The 20493-nt window shown below is 37.4% G+C and overlaps 2 protein-coding genes across 2 annotated transcripts in view; one reads left to right on the top strand and one right to left on the bottom strand.

Annotated features, from left to right (window-relative positions):
* The window catches only part of MKLN1 (muskelin 1), a 130163-nt gene that overhangs the window by 43206 nt on the left and 66464 nt on the right, over positions 1–20493 (bottom strand). The window lies entirely within an intron of this gene.
* The window catches only part of PODXL (podocalyxin like), a 49859-nt gene continuing 40530 nt past the window's right edge, over positions 11165–20493 (top strand). Inside the window, exon 1 of the mRNA XM_072401855.1 lies at positions 11165–11558. Within this exon, the coding sequence (XP_072257956.1) occupies positions 11516–11558 (43 nt within the window). The 5' untranslated portion in view covers positions 11165–11515. The remainder of the gene's footprint in view (positions 11559–20493) is intronic.

Consider the following 20493-nt stretch of genomic DNA (forward strand, 5'->3'; position numbering starts at 1 on the left):
ATGTGTGGACGTTTACAGCTTTTATCTATAAAACAAACAGAGAATTCCTTTAGACTGCTGCTGGAATTAAACAATTAAACAATGATCCACTTGGGGGAATTTAGGGTGTTACCATGGTAACCTGAAAGCTGTTCTAGACAGGTTCGGGATGGGCTGGAGGCTGGATTCAGGAGTGCAAGTGGCCTTTGTTGTAAATCATTTGCATTTGGTGGGATTAATTCAAAATCAAGCTTGTATTATGCACACAGAAAACCAAAATAAATCAGGATAGTATTAGCATGTCTTGTCTATAAATACGTACTTCAGCAGATATGGGAAAACAAATCTATCAAGCTGCATAAAAGGATTTTCTATAAAATTATATAGCATTTTATTAAAATCTCTGATGATGGGACTAAATAAAACAATGATGTGTTGATCATTGTGCTTTAATGTTTGGCATCACACCTCACTAATTACAGTTTTCTTAAATGAATGTTGAAAACATTTTTGCCTGATGACCCTGTCTGCCTATCTGCTGACAAATACAGATCTGATAGGAAGCCCAACAGCCAACTGAAGAAGCTCACACGGCAGGCTGACAACTTATTGCTTATTGAGAGGCAGTGACTTTGTGTTGTCAGTCTACAACTGGAAGTGATTTTATTAGTAGGATCTGCTGAAAGTGGAGCTTTCATTTATAAAAATTATTACTTACCTTTACATTTTGAGAGCCCTCAATCCCTCCGCAGTTCGGTAGGTCCCACGCAGTCCTATCTTCCTTCTTTGTGGTGTGGACGGGACAGTAGGCGCAGTCATGTTCTTCATTGTTCTTCTTCTGGCTTCTGTCATGTCACTGCACATGTGTGAGATGGGCACTTTTCCTTTAAATTCCAGGAAAGGCCCTGATGACAGGAGGGGCAGCCTAAAGCCCCCCGGATACAGGACGTAAGTATCTTAGAAGGATGCGGGTTTGCCCTTCAGACAATAGGGGAGAGGCCCTCCACAAAAAAAATTATTGAATAAAAGGGTTAGCCACCCTTTTGTATAATGTTAAAATTTTATATAATGGTAAAATGTGGTGATAGGTGGTGATTTAGGTCTGCATATTTGAAACATTGATTCAGACAGGTACTATGGTCACGGTATAAGGGTTCTGTTGATGTGTTAAAGCACTGCAGCCTTAAAAAGAACAGTTTAAGCCTAAAATATTTTAATAATTATTTTTGGAAAAATAAAAACCTGCATTAGGAAGTTTCAGCTTACTTCTTGTCACTCGCCAATGGGACAAGAAAGGAGAGAAGCAGAAAGTAATAATGGCCTGACAAAGATTTCAGCCTGTTCCAAATATACACTTAATATTTTAAGTCTAAAAAAAATTACAATAATAGTGTTTTAATGTAGTGATGGGGGATATTTCCTATCAAGTCCTCTATGAAAATTGGAGAGGAAATCTCAATATAAGATCACAAATAAAATCTGATAAAGGTTCTACTTCACTATCTAAAACTAAATATAAGTTTTAAAAGTAGATGAGATTTAAGAACTCAGGATTAGCAATAGCTAAAAATTCTTGTAGCAGGTCACCCTCCTTTTGCACCCTCTTTGCAGTTTTTGGTAATCTGAGCACAACAAAATTAAAACTTGGAGACAGAACCTAAACACACTGGATACACTTGCAAAAACATCACTTGGGTCAGACATATTACAGGTCCTTACATGTCAGTTCTCACCTAGGTAAATACAAAATACTCTACCCACTTTGAAGGGGTGTGCTGTGTCTTACATTCATTTGGGGCTCTCTCCTCTTATGTTCTCTAGTAAAACTTATGGTGATGTTGTGGGTACCCTGAAACTGACTTACAACTTGGATCATGATCCAGGTCTAAGGAATTGAATACTTACAATATCTAATATTTCTCCTATAACCTCTGATAATTGAGTTTTGGCCAGTAAGGCTTAGCAGCCCTAAATTTGTCCTGAACCCAGTAGAAAGAGAATAAAAAAGCTGGGTAACATGACTTCTGTAGACTGGAGGAAAAGCAGTAAGGTTCATAGAAGCCCAAGATTTGTCCAATAATTTGCTCATATTTGCAGGGAAATATTGGTTAGAACTTTTCCCAGTTGTCACAGAAAACAAATATTACTGCAGCCCGGCATCTAGCAAAGTGTGATATGCACATTACTTACAAGAAACAAATCTTGTTAAAAATGAAATACCTTGTAACATAATTAAAGAATTCCTGCTCTGGTCACTATCAATGCTCATCCTTTGTATCCTCCAGCTGCAGGATCCTGTTACCAAAAAGAAAAACAAAAAACTGAAATGCACACAGTGGTCATATCTATATTCCAGAAAATGTATTTATAGTTTTCTGTATTAGGTTTGAAACATTATAGGAAAATATAAACATATACAGTGAGGGGAAAAAAGAGAACACTTTACAGACAGAACAGAGAGGGAGATGGGCTATAAAAAGGGAATATAGGTCAGTTCACATACAGAAAAGTCTTAATATTTCTTACACAATTCAAGTAATTAAACAACCAAACTAAATAATAAACAATGTGAAATAGTAGGTAGTTTTTTGTTCCTAGTTTCAATATAGAGAGAAAACCAAGCTTGGGTTTGAAATTTCATGAAAGTAAAGTTGCTGTTGGCATAAGTTTTTCATGGTAATAGTGTGAACTAACTTTTTCTTTTACCTCTGCAAGAATTGGGTTTGAATTATGGTTCCATTTGTTAACAATAGTCAATCTCACAGCGATTAATATATTGGTGATGATAACTCTAGGATGTAGAGGAAAGTTGTCAATGCCTATATTTAAAAGTGCCAGTACAGGTGTCATTTTTAATGTGCGACTTTCATCAATAAACTAAAGACAGAAAACCAGAAAGGCTGAATGTTTGCACAGTCCCAAAACATATGTACATATATAGCTATATTTCTGCGTTTTCATCAGCACAATAGGAAATAATTTGGGGTAAATTTTGCTAATCTGTAGGGGGTCCTATACCATCTAAGAAGTGTCTTTTGGTATCCTTCCCAGTGTGTTATGTATTTAGTAGAATGTATCATAGTTAGGATAGCTGTTTTCCATTCCAGGTCGAAGGAATATAGAGTTTAGACTTTTTTCCCATACAGAAAAAATAGGTAGTTTATACCATTTATCTTTATTTTGGAATAGGTTGTAATACACTGAGATTCAATACTTTGTTAATGCTTGTTTTTTGACTGCGTAGAATGTACAAGGTACAGGTAGTCCCCGAGCTGTCCAACATACGGACAGCTTTCAGATACGAACGGGGCTTCCCTGCTTGCTCTGTGCAGGACGGAGGCTTGATGAGGGCAGGGAAGGTTCGCATGACTAGCAGAAGTCTTTTACTGATCTGCAAGCTCTTGTAACTCTTTAATGACCAAGACAAATTCTGTAGTTGTTTCTTTTTGCATATCAAAGCACAGCTTGCTCCAGAAGTTAATGAATGTCTAGGCTCCATAAAGTTTTTTTTTTTGCTTTGTTTGTGATTAGCTCAGTGAGGATTATATACAGTAACTGACACCATGCTGCCTATTAATATGTTGAGGCACATGTTAAACAATTTACGTGAAAATGACATGCCTTCTATGAATGAACTAAATATTCCTAATGCAAATCATAATGTCACCATGGTAAATTTTTTGCATTAATATCTCTAGTACTGTTTTTTTTATTAGTGGGGCTGGAGCACCACTAGGGAAAACATGTATACTTGTGTGAAGCAAAAGAATTTTGGACAATTTAAAAGATAATACTTTTCAGCCATGTTGTTAATTATACACATAAATACAGTATTAAGGATTGACTTTGAATATTTTCTAAAAAAAACATGTCTAATTATAAAGTCATCTAAAACAATGCAGAACAATAAAAAATGTCATACCCAGTACTATATCTTATCAAATATTTCTTATGGGATAGATTTCCTGAACACATTGTTCTAAAATGTGCTCACTTGAAAATAGACAGTACATTGAACATTTGAATATAGATCCTACAAAATAAAAAAATGTAGTTATACATTTCATTGCTAGTTACCTTTGTTTTAGCATTGTATGTGTGATATGGAATAGGTCAAGGCAGGCCACAGGCAGACAACAGGTTGGAGCTGTAATCAGGGTAACCATAAAGATAGCAGTAGGAAACTTCATGCATAACCTAAAGCGTACTTAAACTCAGAAATTTCACTTTGCATAAAAGGGTAGATAACCCTTATATGTAAGGTAAAAATTCTGTTGTTTTTTTTTTTTTGAAAGTGCAACACCCTTATTTTTTAAAAAAAGGGTGCAGCACCACCCCTAATTGAATAAATGGAACGCAAAGCCTCCCGGGATGCCTACGTCACACATCCTGGGAGGCCCCTGGGTGCTTCTTCTGCACATGCCTGAGCATCTCCAGCATGCGCAGAAGAAGCCTTTTCGTTCAAAGAAAAAAAATTTGCCGATATCACTGCACATGCGTGCATGCAAGTTTTTTTTCCAATTTCTTCTTCCTACATCACCCGACCCAGGCGCAGGATCGGGTGATGTAGACAGAAGAAACAGAAAGAAGAGAAGAAAATGGTGACACGGGACCACATGGAAGACACCCCTGGATGGATCGGACTGCCCTGCAGGATTAAAGGTTTTTTTTGTTGTGTTTTTTGCCTTTTTCAGTTTAGTTACTCTTTAAAGATAACTGTCTGGTGACATCAAAGGATCAGAAGGCGTGGATTGATTTTATGAAGAATGGTTATGTTATATTAACTCTCGATTAAACCTTTTGTATAGATAACAATAAATAGTTAATAGTTCTCGAGTTCTATTTGAATATGGAAATCTAGGCTAGTTAGGACAGTTAGGAAATTATAAATTTTTTTTGATGACCCTTTTAAACTATGTTTCTTTTCCCTTCTTGTTGTAATTTATTTTATCAATGTTTGTAATTTATAATTTGAAAAAGAATAAACTTTTTTGAAAACAAAGGATCACAAGGATGGGTTTTCTTATTTTAGCCAGCAAAAAACAAAGCCATGTTGCTAGTGCCTGATATAAGGGGAAAGAAGAGAAGGTGGGAGCTGAATCACAGATGGAGGACCCATGACTGTCAATGGGAGGTTATTTCCCTCTGTATCTCAGATGCTACTGTAACATTTTCCTCGCTGGTATTCCACTAACCTGACTCTCTCCTCTACAATCTATTATGAATTCTGCAGCCAGACTCATCCATCTATTCCACCACTCCTCCTCTGCCACATCTCTTTGTAGTTCTCTATATTGCCTTCTATTTTTCTATTTCACATGAGAATCAAATTCAAGCTTCTGTGCTTTGCCTTCAAATCCCTCCACAGCTCTTGTCCAACCTACCTTTCTGACCTGGTAGAAAAAAACTCACCTAGCGGCTCTCTTCATTCCTCCGAAGACCTACAATTGACTTCCTTACTCATAACCTCATCACATGCAGGGCTCCAAGACTTTTCTAGAGCCTCCCCCACTTCCTGGAATGGTCTTCCTTGTCCTATTCCGCCTTCTCCTACTTTCTGTTCATTTAAAAGAGCTCTCAAAACCCATTTTTTCAAACTTGCTTACCTGTCTTCTTCTGTCTCCTAAAACCAACCCTCACTACTTCCCATTACTCCTCATCTCCCCTCCCATTGTGTGTTACTTTCCCCACCTCCTAGATTGTAAGTTCTTCGGGGCAGTGTCTTCTCCTCCTCCTGTGTCACTGTCTGTATCTGCCTGTCATTTGCAACCTCTATTTAATGTACAGCTCTGCGTAATATGTTGGCCCTATATAAATCCTGTTTAATAATAAATAATAATAATGCTGTCTCTTCTATGATTGGACCAGCAAAGAGTTCAGCAAATCATATTTTGATTTCCATTGCTCCCAAAAATTCTAAAAGTAATTTCTAACCCCATTAAATATAACATTATTTTGGGGGTTGATGTTTCTCCACTACAACCACTTAGACCTATTTTTTGTGGATATACTGTACTCAACACAATAAATCACATCCGCTATCCCAACAGGCAGAACTACAAGTTCTGCACCAAGAACTACAAGAACTGCACCAACTTTTCACTAACCAGTTTGATTTGCTGACTGAAATATGTGTGCCAGACAAAAATTAAATCTAGCATAAAGGTAAAGGGTGTTTTTTTGTGAAAACAAGCTATGCTTATTATGTCCAGAAGAAAAATTCTGAACTCCAGAACTCCAAGCAAAAATTTTGGAGTGATATTTCTTACCAGAAGATAATTGCTACAGGTCAGCCGTAAATGTATTTATATACAATGAATATAAAAAGTGTACACACCCCTGTTAAAATGATAGGTTTTTGTGATGTAAAAAAATTTCCCCATCTTTAATGTGATCTGTACAAATCCATTAAGAAACAAACATGTCTGTTATTTTTAGGAAATACATTATTTAAAAAACAATGTACAATAAGCTGGTTGTATACATGTGTATACCCTTAAACTAATACTTTGTTGAAGCACCTTTTGATTTAACAGCACTTCATCATTTTGGGTAGGAGTCTATCAGCATGGCACATCTTGATTTGGCAATCTTTGCCCACTCTTTGTTTGCAAAAGCAATCCAAATCTGTCAGGTTGTGAGGGTATCTCTTGTGCACAGCCCTCTTCAGGTCACCCCACAGGTTTTCTATTAGATTTAACTCTGGACTCTTCTGGAAAAGCCATTCTTTTGTTGATTTGGATGTATGCTTGGGGTCATTGTAGTGTTAAAAGCTGAAATTCACTATCAGCTTTCTAGCAAGTGACTGGAAGTGACTAGCACAAAAGTCACTGGTATTTGAAACTGTTCATAATTATTTCCACCTTGATTAAAGCTCTAATTCCAATTGAGAAAAAAACATAAGTCTGCCACCACTATACTTTACTGTGGGGATAGTGTTCTTTTGGTAATGTCTGAACTATGAGGTATGATTGCAAGACTGAAGACTTTTCTTTCAAGGAAAAACATTCAGGCCCAAATAAAATCGGCAAAAAAATAAATAAATTTTCCCAAAATCATCTGGAAAATGTGCTTTAGCCTGATAAGACCAAGATTGAATATTTTTGGCCATGTTTTTCAAAAGTTATGGTTGGCGCAATAACAACACTTTGCATCCCCAAGGTGAAGCATGGTGGTAAAGGATAATTCAATGCATTGATGATATAAGCCCTATAATCATACATATTACATGCATATCTCTAGCACAATTTTTTTCAGTTTACCTATATATACTGTATGTGAACCCCAAACCTTTCTTATTTGCACCCCACTGACCTGTTGATATTGCCAGAAACCCTGTGAGTTAATAAATTCCTGTACAATCCGTCATTGCCGCACTGCAGTTATATTGTTACCAGCTGTGTCTGCATACTACCTGTCCTGATGACAACACTATTCCTAGATAGGTACAGTATGAACTGTGAGGGTTGTCATCCTATGACAAATTTATTAATAAACAAGTTTTATAAAGCACCAACATATTATGCAGCGCTGTACATTAAATAGGGGTTGCAAATAACAGACAGATACCGATTGACACAGGAGGAGAGGACCCTGCACTGAAGAGCTTACAATAAAGTAAGAAAAAATGTAAAAAAAACTAATGTAGCATCCAAGGATAGGTAAGGAAATCCACGATATACTGCAATTGTTCTTGGCTTTAAAATGCTTTAAGGACTATCTCCACCAAAACTGATATTTACTTTTCTCTTGACTGTTGGCAGGTTTTATATTGATGAGTATTTATATTTCTTATGACTTAAATGGTGAGAAAGCCCCACCAAAAATCCTGTTCCACAGTCATTATCCTGCAAAATATTAGTGCCACAACCTCTGTGGGATTCTTAATGTAGAATAAACAAATAATTGGAATGAGTCTGTGGGAAAGTGACACCTTCATCATGACCTGGCAAGAGGGGGAAAGACACAAGCAAAAACCACAGCTATGACCTTTAGCTGCTGCAGGATTCCAAAAAAAATGTCGGTGATTTAAACCACCAGCACCTGCCCAAAACTAAAATAAATGATTTTGGCCGAATTTCTTTGTTCTAACAGTTTATAATAATGTTTTTACCCAAAGAATTCATTCCAGTCATTGGAACAAGTAAAAAAATACAACTCACATATTTTGAACAAGCTCAACATTATAATAGGTAAAGTGGGAACTAAAATGAAAACTGGAGATATTGAATCTGAAGCGTTTTATTAATTGTAGCTGGTGAATCAATTTCCATAGTTAGGAATCTCCCCTACCCTGAACTATCCTGCTGGGTGGACTACATGATTCCTGCCCTTTGCATCCTAAAGCCACCAATACTTAAGCAAATTTAATAAAACATATCTACTGGGATTTTATATATTAAATGAAACCATAGTAAAAACAATTATTAGTTGGATGGCTGATGCTTTATCAGGAGTCAGAATGAGATCTGATTCCAAATAAAATTCAACTTTTTTTTTTACAAAAAGTGTTATTTTTTTTTTACAAATCAAACTTACTACATCATTCAGAATAGATAGATGCTGGTTCCATTCTGAATGATGTAGTAAGTCTGATTTGTGAAACATTTACTGTGAAAAATCTGTGAAACATTTACAGAAATTACTACATTGAGATTGCAAATGTACAGCTACTTGTTCTTTTTTGGGAAGACATATGCTAAGATATAAATGTTTGTGAGTTTAACTTTTGTATAATATGAAGCATTGCTGGCATTTTATTATGTTTGTGAATTGTGAGGAATCATACAGTAGCATAAGCTACATAATATTAAAGTCTATGTACAGTCTCAAATTTTTGGGGGGTTAGAAAGTGGAGAGTATTTTGAACACCCAGTAGGTTAGTTTTGCCTGTTTACCATTTGTACAACTCTTGTCTACTCCCCTAGCTTTGCCTAGAGAAAAACTTTAAAGAAATAACACCATTTATGGTATAATGTTACTTGGCACAGAAGAAGGCTAGGCTCCTGGGACCAATTATAAAATGGTGCGTCTTTCTGGCCAGTTGTGGAGAAAGATCATTCAAATTAACAAGAACCAAAAAGCACATTGCACCCCAATATACTAAACACACTCCAACATTCAAAATAACACTCAGCAAGCATGATTTTGCATTTAGCACACAGAAATACAGATGCAGAAGAATAGCATCATTCATCACAAGTATTTAGTACTGTTTACCTGCAACAATTAGCCTGTTCAACTTGCAACCAAATAGTCTTTGTAACACACTGTGCACCTGTTTAGAACATCCTAAATACAAACTTGCCACAATGCACCCATACACAATAATATATACCTGCTTTTACACTAGGAACTCTGTAAAATACATCCCACTATTCCCAGCACTCTGTATTATGCATTATAATACACACAGGACTCTACAGCATACACAAAAGGTAACTTAACAGACTAGACAAATCATTCCAAATACACTCAGCACAGCATATCATCCACCCTGTTACACTGGGCACTCTGCATCATATGCTATAGTACAATTAATACACTACAGTGTGCAGAACTTTATTACATTCATCAATTCACAACATAAACCAAAATACACTAAATAAATTGCACACTGCACCCCTTAACACTCAGCACTCACTACCATTCAGCATATTACATCCCACTATTTAACCCAATAAACACAAGCCACACACTTATCCCAGAGGTCCCAGCAGTGGATCAGCAGGGTGTCAGATGCAGTATCTGCAGCTCATCATAGCTTTCATTTGCACTGACTTCTTCATGATGTAAAGTTGCACCCATTGTTTCACATCTTTTGCCTTAGTCCACCAATATGCAGTGCTTTAATTTTGTTAAATAGTTAATAGTTGTTAAACCATTTTCCAGTACTTTTTACCACTCTACAATAAGGTGTCCTGGGCCCTGCCAAGGATTGAGCCTCTGGGCCTGGTTTTCTGGCATATAAAACTACCTTGTCAGATTATCCTACCCCCAATGTAGATATTCCATATTGCTGCTTAACTTTAGTGCTTTACCCTCATTTTGGTGCCTAACCTTAACTCTCTTAACCACTTTCTACTTAATGCCTAACTTTACCACCCCAGCTCAGTGGCTCACCTTAACTCCTACCTAGTGGCTAACCATAACCAGAAGCTAACCTACCTAGAAACTAACTCCTAAACCTAACCCACCTGGTTTATTAAGTGCTAGTACCATGAACTGATGGGTAGCCCTATGTTATAACACCGGCCCTGCCTCTCAGACTGTTATCTGTTCTTTATCTGAAAAAATGAACTTGTCCAACTTTGTGGGAGCTTATTTTGACACCCTTAAAAATTCCTTTTTTTTGGAGAAAATGCTCAATGCAGTGGGCTGATATCTCCAGTAAGAGATCATCATTTAATAAAAAAAACTTCAGATTGAAAGATCAAAATCTAGAACAAAGAACAATGTAGATCAGCAAACCCATAACCTATACACTACAGATTTTAGGTCTCATTTTTTTTTTTTACTTGGTTGAATCAGTAGGAAAATTTGTACGGCTGGCCATAAACATTGGCAAACTTCAACTTCCTTCTACTGGGGAAACAGTCAAATATATAAATGCAGCCTATCACCCTCTACCACTAAATACATTTTCAAGCTTGGGTTGCTCTATTAGATCACCTTTGCAATAGAAAGCAAGTTGTTTTTGTTGTTTTGTTTTGTCTCTGCTGACCTTATTTTAATTTACTGTCAATAAAGTGTTTATGGCCCGATACAAATTGTAGCGGCACTAAAGGATTTAGTAAACAAATGGGCTCTAGATAATCCCACTTCATATAACCCCCTAGAGCCCAGCTGTCTGGTCCAGATTATCAACATTTTGCAAACAGGGTAGGCTCACCACAAAGCTCCCCTTCCCAAATTCCATGGTAACAAGGGTTAAAAAAGAAATCTTATTGTTTGCTGCTTCCATACTCAACTCTTACAGCACCCTTTCCAGCTAATTATTGTTTTAGTACAGGACTTCCTCGCCAATTCCTTTCATGGGGTCATTTCCATTGAATTCGCATCCTGCACATATCTTGGTCTGGGCTGCAGATGGAGGAGTTTCCTATGTTATTGTTTGGTGGGCTGGTCCACCCAACTTTTCCTATTAGAAAGAGGAGAGCCGATTTGTCCATGTCAAAACCCCCCTTGATGGAGATCAGTGATACAGCCAGTGGGGGCTTTACAACAGCAAGTGCAGTTCAGAGCTAGCAGCATCCCTGAGCCAGCAGGGAATCCCAGGCACAGCTAAGGGGGGCTGCTGAACTAAACACAGTCCATGGGAAAGGAGCAATAGGAGTGAACACACTGTGATCTGGTGGAGAACTGCTCCATAACCTGGATAGTATCACTTTCCCAGTGCTGAGTCAGTCCATGTGTGAAGCCTTTGGATAAGATTAGCCATCCAAACAAAACACATCAACTACTGAGATAAGAAGCACAGTCTCTTCTTGTGAACTGAGCATCTTGAGGACTCCCTGAGCAGCAGAAGAAGTCAGTCATGGCCATGCTGTGCCTACTTCTGGGATTCCTCTCTCTTGTGGGTGAGTGCCTTTATGTTCCATGAATTCATTAAAACTTCCCTCAGTAGCAGGCACCCATCCCCTCCCTTCCCTCCTGATGCTCTATAGTCACACGGTCCATGGAGGAATTTGGAGCACTCACTCATTGTTAGGGCATTTCTGTAATAAAAGGCATGTGGGGGAGTCCAGTTCACACCCTGGATGGCTTTTCATTATCTGGATAACTATGGGAATTAGTTTATTTCCTCCATGTATAGTTTTTTTTATAAAAATTATAAAAAACATTGTAACTGATTTCACTTCGCCACAATGTGGATTCACTACGGGAAGTAAAGGAATTTTGCAGAAAGGAATCTATGAAAGGCAATCCATTCATTATTTTCAGTGACCTCTCCTGGAAGGTTGCTGTAAAATGTAATCTGTCCCTCTGTGCCCAGGGATATAGATCAAGTAACCTGCAGCATCCTAATGCAGACTTGGGTATTTTGTGGTACCCTGATGCAGGATGATGTGGAGCGTTCTGTATGCTAGAACATGTAGTTCAACAAAATCTAGGGAACCACCTGCAAATTTTTTGTAAACCTTGCTGTGGCATGATCTGCCTGCTGGAACCTTTCGTTCAGCAAAAGTTGAAAAACCACCTGCAAATTTTTGATACAGGTTGCGTTGGGATATTCTGCTTCCTGGGATTTGTAATTTCACTAGTTAACAACTTGTGGTACTCAGATACAGGCTGCTGTAGAACCTCTGCTAAATGTAACAAACGTTGTGGATCCAACTGCAGGATTCTGATATGGGATGGTGTGGAGTGATGTGGTCTGCTTGTAGGGACCCATAGCTACACAAACATGCATGACATAATTCTCTGATTTAGAGTGATATGGTGACTTCAGTTTGCTGGAATCTATAGTTCAAGAAACAATATCAATAGTACAATATGTTTATACATATAAATTCACAGATATACAACTTTTTGGTACTCCATAGGTTAGAGTGATCTAGGTGTGATGTGATCTGTCTGCTTAGGTCTCAATTTCTGCAAAAGTTAGAGAATTTTTCAAATCAAGTTTCTATGATATCCCATGCGTGCTCGGAACTATAGTTGCACAAGTTTGAGAACTACCTGTGGTAATCTGATATAGAACAAAGTATTATTTTCTTCCAAAAGGGACCTGTAGATTAACAAATGTCAGAGAACCACCTGTGGTTCTTTAATACAGGCTGATATGGTATCTTTCTGCTACTGAGACCTGTAGATCCACATATGCCGGAGTACTGGCTTTGGTACTCTGATACAGAATAATGTAGTATCTTCTTCTAAAAGGGACCTGTACATCTAGAAATGCCAGAGAACCAACCACCTGTGATACTCTGATACAAACCGATGTAGTATCTTTCTACCACTGGGACCTGTAGATCCACAAGTTTTGGAGAACCATCAGTCATACTCTGATACAGAGTAATGTAGTATTTCTCTACCACTGCGACTTGTAGATCCACAAATATTGTAGAACCACCTGTAACACTCTGGCGCAGACTGATGTGATGTGTGCTGCCTGCATGCCAGTAGTTTCACAAGGTATTGAACCATATGTTACCTATTTCTGCTGTAAAGCAAAGTGTAGTTTTACTATTTATTATTTTGCTAATATTATGTTCCTTGCAAATTTTGTGTAGGTTTTGATAGATCAGAATACATTTGTGGAATGTGTATTTTAGAGTACTATAAATTGTACTTATTATAAATTTACTTGTGGCCTTGTTGTTTACAGTTTGTTTTATAAGAACCCAAAAACATGAGTTTAATGTTTTCTCATCTGATCCGCTTCAGCTGTAAATCTGCATTGTGATATGCTCCCAAGGTGAGCTGATCTCAGATAAATTACAATTGTCTACATTGGAGATTAATGATGCTCTTACTTGTATAACATATTTGCACATACTCTCAGTAGTCTTAATATGTATGGTTATGGAAAAATATTTCAAAAGCTGGTGTGGCACAAAAATTTAGGGTATTCATACACATTTGAATCAGAAAACCCAACCCTTAAAAGATGTGATCAAAAAGCTTGAAAAATGATTCAAAAATTCTGGTCACACATTGCACAGCAGAAAAGTGGCTTTTAAGGGTGACATATGTAAGCAAATTCAGATAAGGTATAGTGGGATTTTTGTTTTACTGATTTTGTAATTGAATTATAGTGGCTGCTTGGCGTGTTCTTAATAGTAGAGAGAAATATCCAGCTACCATTGGGGAGATCACAAGTGCTTAACTGTTAATGCTGAGCCACTAAATACTTTCTAAGTTACAGATCCACACCAGATAACAAGAGCCAGTAGTTGTTCCAAATTGGTAATTAAAATACTGAAGCACAGGGGTGACAATACAGGTGGAATTTTCAGAAGGAGAGGTCACTGGTAGGAGCCCCCTTTTTTTAATGGCCAGTTTCCTGTGCTTGAGAGAAATATGTATGCTGACATGGCTATACTCACCTGCTAAAAAATGTTAGCTGTCTGTTGTGATACTGATCCAGTTAATTAAATTCCTGGCTATTGACCTGGAACAAGTGTACAGATCATGAATTCTGACTGATTTCACTTGCTGCATGCTCATTAGGGGTCACTGACTAAAAAAAACAGGAGGAGGTCAGTCATTAGGGTTTGGTCTTAGAACTGGTTTCCTTAAATCTACCCATAAAAACACTTATGAATGTCAAAACCCTTTTGGTAGGGTATATATTGTTTATTGAACCTGGTAGGTTTACACCGGTTTCGGGGATTTTTATTTCCCTTTTGTTTTCAGTTATTGTTACATACAGTTCAAAGAAATAAAACTGTTGTTAGAAGAGAAATAGGAAGGCAGGTAAGGGAATTTCAGATGTGTATTTCTGATGACCTGTACCTCTATATGTATACTACTGATTTATTGCACTTGATTTTCTATGTACGGGATTGTATTCTTTCATATATAACTTTTATTTTCTGTATCTTTTATCTTGCCTTCTAATAAAACAATATATTTTAAAAAAAACTTTTGCTTACCCATTACCTTACTCACCAGTTCTTTAATTAAGCTAAAATTAATGCAAACGTTAAACAGAAAGCACTTAAAGGCAAACTGTCATGTCACTCAATGTGTGTTAAATAACAATACTGAAAAAAGTCAGGCACCAAATGCCTTTGTGCCGGAAAAGGGTGCTGCATGCCAGGCAAAGGCTTAATACTGGCCTCGAGAGGCAAGAGTAAACTCAGACCCCTCCTTGTACTAAGCCCTATCCTTTACAGTACAGTTCAACAAGCAAATGCCAGAGATATTATTGACCACAAGCATTCTGGCATTCAAAAGTTGAATGGCTGGAGTGAGGTTTAGCGCAGGTCTAGGCTTATCATTAACTTAAAGAGTAGTTGAGGTCCTATACAAATTCTGGTGCTTGGATATAGGATCCTCCCTAGGCACAAAGCAACTGATTGCTCACAAAGTGTCTGCAAATTATCATTACTGTCAGCGTTTAGACCATGCTGAATCTTTAATCTCAATACAAGGTGCAGGTATCAAGCAAGATTAAACAACACACATTAATACAGCCCTGCAATCATTAATATTTAGATAAAATGTATTTTAACAATACCAGCACTGCAAGTTTGTGCATTTAACTTGATATCAGTATCATGCAATCCCTGTAGAACAGGGCAGAAGTGTGGAAGAAGCAGTACCATGAGCTGATCAAAAGAATGCCATCAGGTGGAAAAAGCACAGTTCCAAAGAAATTAGCTGAATACAGTGCTGTATATTCTTTTACTATCCAGCCATAGGCTGGGGCTAGGGGATTTAGAGCAAAATAGCCTCGGAGCGAGTGGGTTGAATGACACCAACCAATATACTGAAGACATTAAAGTCAAACTATAGTTCTATTTTAAAAAATACACAATCAGGCACATAGTCATTGCAGAAAGGGACAGGCAGTATCACATCTGTATTAACCATTCTTACCGGTATATTTGCCACCCAGCTGTCAAATTTTGCTGAACTGCATGTGCAGCCGGAGGAACCCTTTACACCCATGTGTATTTGCAATGTGTTTTATTAATATTAAACAATGGAAAATCTAGATTTACTGTCAGAAGATTGGTGCAAGTGAAATATTTTTATTGATCAAAAATGTATATCTTAATTTAAAGTACAAATAAAGGCTTCAATATGACAGCCTGAACAATAATACAAATTACAGTTACTATGTGATGTACAATCCTCACCAAGTAAATTCAAACTTATGCCCCTATGCCCAACTTATGCCATATGCCCAAACTTGTGCCATATGCCCCTTAACTTGTGTCTCCCAAGGTTCAGAAAAGACATTCCCGGTAATGAGCACTGGGCAGGACAAGGGGTGGCCATGACAATATCACACCCTCTGCAACAACATCTTATACCACTGCAGTACAAGCCAGTATAGCCTATAAAAGGGTGAAAACAATAAGCAGCCACACCATTACAGGAAGATGCAATAGGTGGACATTAATGGCAAACTCAAAATACAGATACAGTAATCATTAGGTGCTGTGTTACACATATAAATTAAGTAGAAGACTATAGTCCATAAATGAGTAGGTACTACATTTGACAAGGCCTGGATAAAGGCCATTTTCCTCCAACTATTTCTAAGCTGACCTTCCTAGCTCATCCATACCAGCCTTGCCCCAACATTGCATCATTTTATAATAAAACAAGTGATGTGGTATTCATAGCAACCTATCAGGTTCTTCATTTTTCTAGTTGGCAGCCCACATTTTACCCATGTCAGCTGGGAATTGATTGATTGCTGAAGCACAACATAGTTTAATAACAAAATATGCTTTAACTGATTTGTGTTTCGTTCTCTCCTATTTTAAGTATAACTCCAGGTTATTGGTAATCTCCTTCTGGAATTTTTCCAGTTCATTTTTCAGTGACCACTGTAAGAGCTCACTAGCAATATCTATTGATACTAAGTATATTTAGATACATAGGAATCTTGCTTTCATCACAACATGACTTTCCTGAGACCATGGAGTTTAGACTTAGCATAGGTTGGTATTCTAGAGCACCGAGGGGAATCACACAATGTGGGAAAAAGATACAAGTGCTGGGTTGCCATGCTTCCTGGAAAAAGGCTAATATTAGCATTGACATCATTCACCATTTTTATGAGCCATTCCAATCAAATATCTACCAGTTAGCAACCCTGTGTAACATTCTCACTGGTGTAATTACCAAAGCTTATCAGGTCATCCCTAGCAAATTCTTTCCACTGGACTAAAGTTGCTTAGTCTGACTGTAATGTATGATTCATATGATGGTCATCTACCACTTCAGTTTCCCACCTGATGTGTGTGTACGTGTTTGAATTTCCCATGTGGGCCATGAAGGCGGTAGGGTAGGAATTTCCTCTCTATTGTCTTGACTATGTTTATCAAACGCCTGCTCCGCAATACATCAGCCAAAGTGGTTACAGTCACACATTACTGTATCTTAAGTCCTTGCTTTATGGATTATGATACTTGTACTATATTCTAGTAATCTGTTTTTTGATCGCTTGCTTCAGATGTATATTTGTTGGCAGTTTCCAGGTATTCTCATGGTTACTTTATATTGCTCTCATAAGGGTCATTCCTGGGATTTTTTTTTTATTATCTATAGCATTTATGTTGCAACCACACATAGACCTCTACAAAATGGATTAATAGTGTATCACAAATAGGACTGTAGTGCCTTAACAAACAGGATTCAGAATAAAGTTTAAGCATTTAAATTTTTTTCCCAGGTAGAAGAAAATAAATGTGTGCTTATTTTAACATTAATGAAAACTTTACACTGTTTTAGTGCAACCACAATAAGTGCAATGTCCACATTAGATAAGCCTTGCTGCAATGATACAATGCCATGACACAAGTTTATCTCTAGTCATGGACCAAAAAGTCCAAACCTTATGCAGGACCACCTAAAACTTATAACTTATAAGGACCACTTATGCAGACATGCAGAGGACAACCTTACCACCCCTAAGCATCTTGAATGATACCCATTTACATTTAGGCCTTTTTAGGTAAGTGCATTTCAAACATATTACTGCAACCTAGGAGCCTAAAATGATTATGATACAATGTTTCCAACAGAATGAACCTCTGTTTAGAGGAGAGGGACACTTTGGATATTTTTTCTTGGGTGCTAGTAAACCCAGTCCTGAAGTGCTGAAAACCATGCCAGGACCCCAGCATCCTGGGTGCGGATACCATCATTATAAGGGTTAATAGAGCCATTGTATATCATTCACTGCATTCCAATCTCTTGGTCCAAGGCCACAGGGATGGGTCATATCATATAGACACAAGGCACCAACAAAAGATTAGGAGCCTAGTCATGTCTACATCAGACTGGAACTGTCTCCTTTGTAGATATATACCAAATGTATAAAAGAACAGTAAAGAGCACAAGTGCCCCACACAGCATACTCCTTCCCTCAGCTCAAAATTCCTTACATCAACACATACCAACAACAATCAAACATGTTTGCTTTTTTTCCGTATCACTTTCAATAAATATTGGTATTGTGTGATGTAAAAACACTCTCAGCTTTGCTGCAGCTCAAACGATAGACCAGTATAGGTTTCCCCTCACAATACTGGAGTGATGGGGTTGCTACTACATGTTCACTGTCTGAGTATGCAGCATACCCATTGCTGCCCATTTCTATCCTAGTTTAAGTGCAATTGTACAGAGCATTACACAGGGACCTAGTCAAAATCAGGCACTTACAATAAATTTGTTGCATAGTTAGAAAAAGTCTATCAAGTTCAACCACTAGAGAAAAAAACATAATATTATTACACAGTATTTATATAGCACCCTCATATTATGCAGTGCTGTACAAAGTCCATAGTTGTATCACCAAATGTCCCTCAAAGGGGCTCACAATCTAATGTCTCTACCATGGTCATATGTCATTTATACAGTCTAAGGTTGCTTTTTTTGGGGGGAAGCCTATACACCTCACTACATGTTTTTTGGGTTTGGTGGAAACTGGAGTACCTGGAGGAAACCCATGCAGACACTGGGAGAACCTGCAAACTCCATGAGATAGTGTCCTGGCTGAGACTTGAACCTGGGACCCAGCGGTGCAAAGGCAAGAGTGCTAACCACTGAGCCACGGTGCTGCCCCACCCTATAGACATAGATGATCCAGAGCAAGGCAAACAAACGTGGTACAATTTGTTCCAACAGGGAAACAAATTTACTTCCTGATCCCATGAGGCAATCAGATTTTCCCTGGATCAACAGTCTCTGTTGTCTTTACTTTAAAACTTTAATACCTCGTTGTATTCTGCTAATACCCACTTATATGTTTTAAATTTATTCCATACTGTTTTAATGAATACATAACCACCTTCATTAGTTTTTATTTAAATCTGGTATAATTTCAACAACACAGTTACCCAAGGTCAAGAAAAATCTTTCCGTTTTGGTACAAGCTTGTCTTTTTAAAAACAATGAGTATGAATGATTAAATCAAGTATCTGCACATTCTGATCCTGACACTAATAACCTTGCTGCTTCCAGGGGTTAAAAAACTTTATTTCCTCATTACAGTATTTAATTAGGTTCTTGTAATAGCACAGTCTGCAGTGGGAGTGCCCCAAGTTCCAGATCTTCCCATCCTGTCTAGAGTTTGTCTTTTAAGATTGACAGGATGCATGTGCTCAGTAAGTCGGATATCACCTCATAACATTAAAAAAAGGATATGGGCAGATGGAACTATATTTGGAGATTATTGTTATGACTACTACTTTTGAAATATGCCATGAAAAATGTAATTTTTCTCTTTTAAACAATAAAGTTGCTCAATTTCCATATAATATAGATAAATATATATTGGCTTCAAAGCTCCTGTTTTACTTTGGAAAGTATTCTTGATAAGCAATGACCAATAATTAATCATTTTTTTTATTTAAAAACTTAAGTAAATGCAACTTTATGTGTAAATTTGTTTTTTGGGACTGGTATTACATTTAAGATTGGATTATCATTCATATAAATTAGATAACGAGTTGATGGCCATAGTTGATAGTTGTAGAGAAGGTGATGTATTTAGTAAGTTGAATACTCCATCTCCAAGGGAATGTACTACTCTTGCAGTAACTTTATGCCAAAAGCTGACTGTGCCATGTGCCCGTATTTAGGGCTGTGTGGGCTGCACAGTACAGATCTTGGCTGCCAGGTACACTTCCAGGTACATCAAAAATAATGAGAGATATTCTCTACCACCTCTAGGGGTACTAGTAATACTGTCACGAAAATTCTTGTTCAGACACTTTCTGCTAAAGGGTGTTCCTCTTTTCCAATTGTGCCTATGACCCTGATTTATTAAAGCTCTCCAATACTGGAGAAGATACACTTTTATCAGTGAGCCTATGTGTTCCAAAAACTCTCAAATGTATCTAGTCCAGGACTGAAAACATTTGGTAACAAATAGCAAATGACTTTAGGAAAAGCATTACAGGTTTGCTGGATCACCCAGGTTTACTCATGAAAGTGAATCCTCCCCAGCCTTTGAGAGCCTTTATAAATCAGGGCCAATGTGTTATAATGCTGTCACAAGGGCTTCTGATGGAATACCAACACACATGGCAACGTCCCCTTCTGTCACCTTCAAGAAGTAAGTCCAGAGCAAAGCTGAACATACATGACAATAATTGGCTGTAAGATCAACATCACTATATCCAACAAAAGTGGAAACTAGTTATCTAAAGAAGTTAGTGAACTTTGGTTTGAAAAAAATATAATAGTCTAAAAGATTTTATAACCTTTTTTTCTGATGTTTTGCAGTTTTATATTTATGTTTGCCCACACTTTAATAAACACTCTGACATACATTCAGTTATTAATCTTAGTTTTCTGGGTACTTTCTAAATCTACATATTT

The sequence above is a fragment of the Pyxicephalus adspersus genome, chromosome 2, assembly GCF_032062135.1.
Source record: "Pyxicephalus adspersus chromosome 2, UCB_Pads_2.0, whole genome shotgun sequence".
NCBI classification, from domain to species: Eukaryota; Metazoa; Chordata; class Amphibia; order Anura; family Pyxicephalidae; genus Pyxicephalus; species Pyxicephalus adspersus.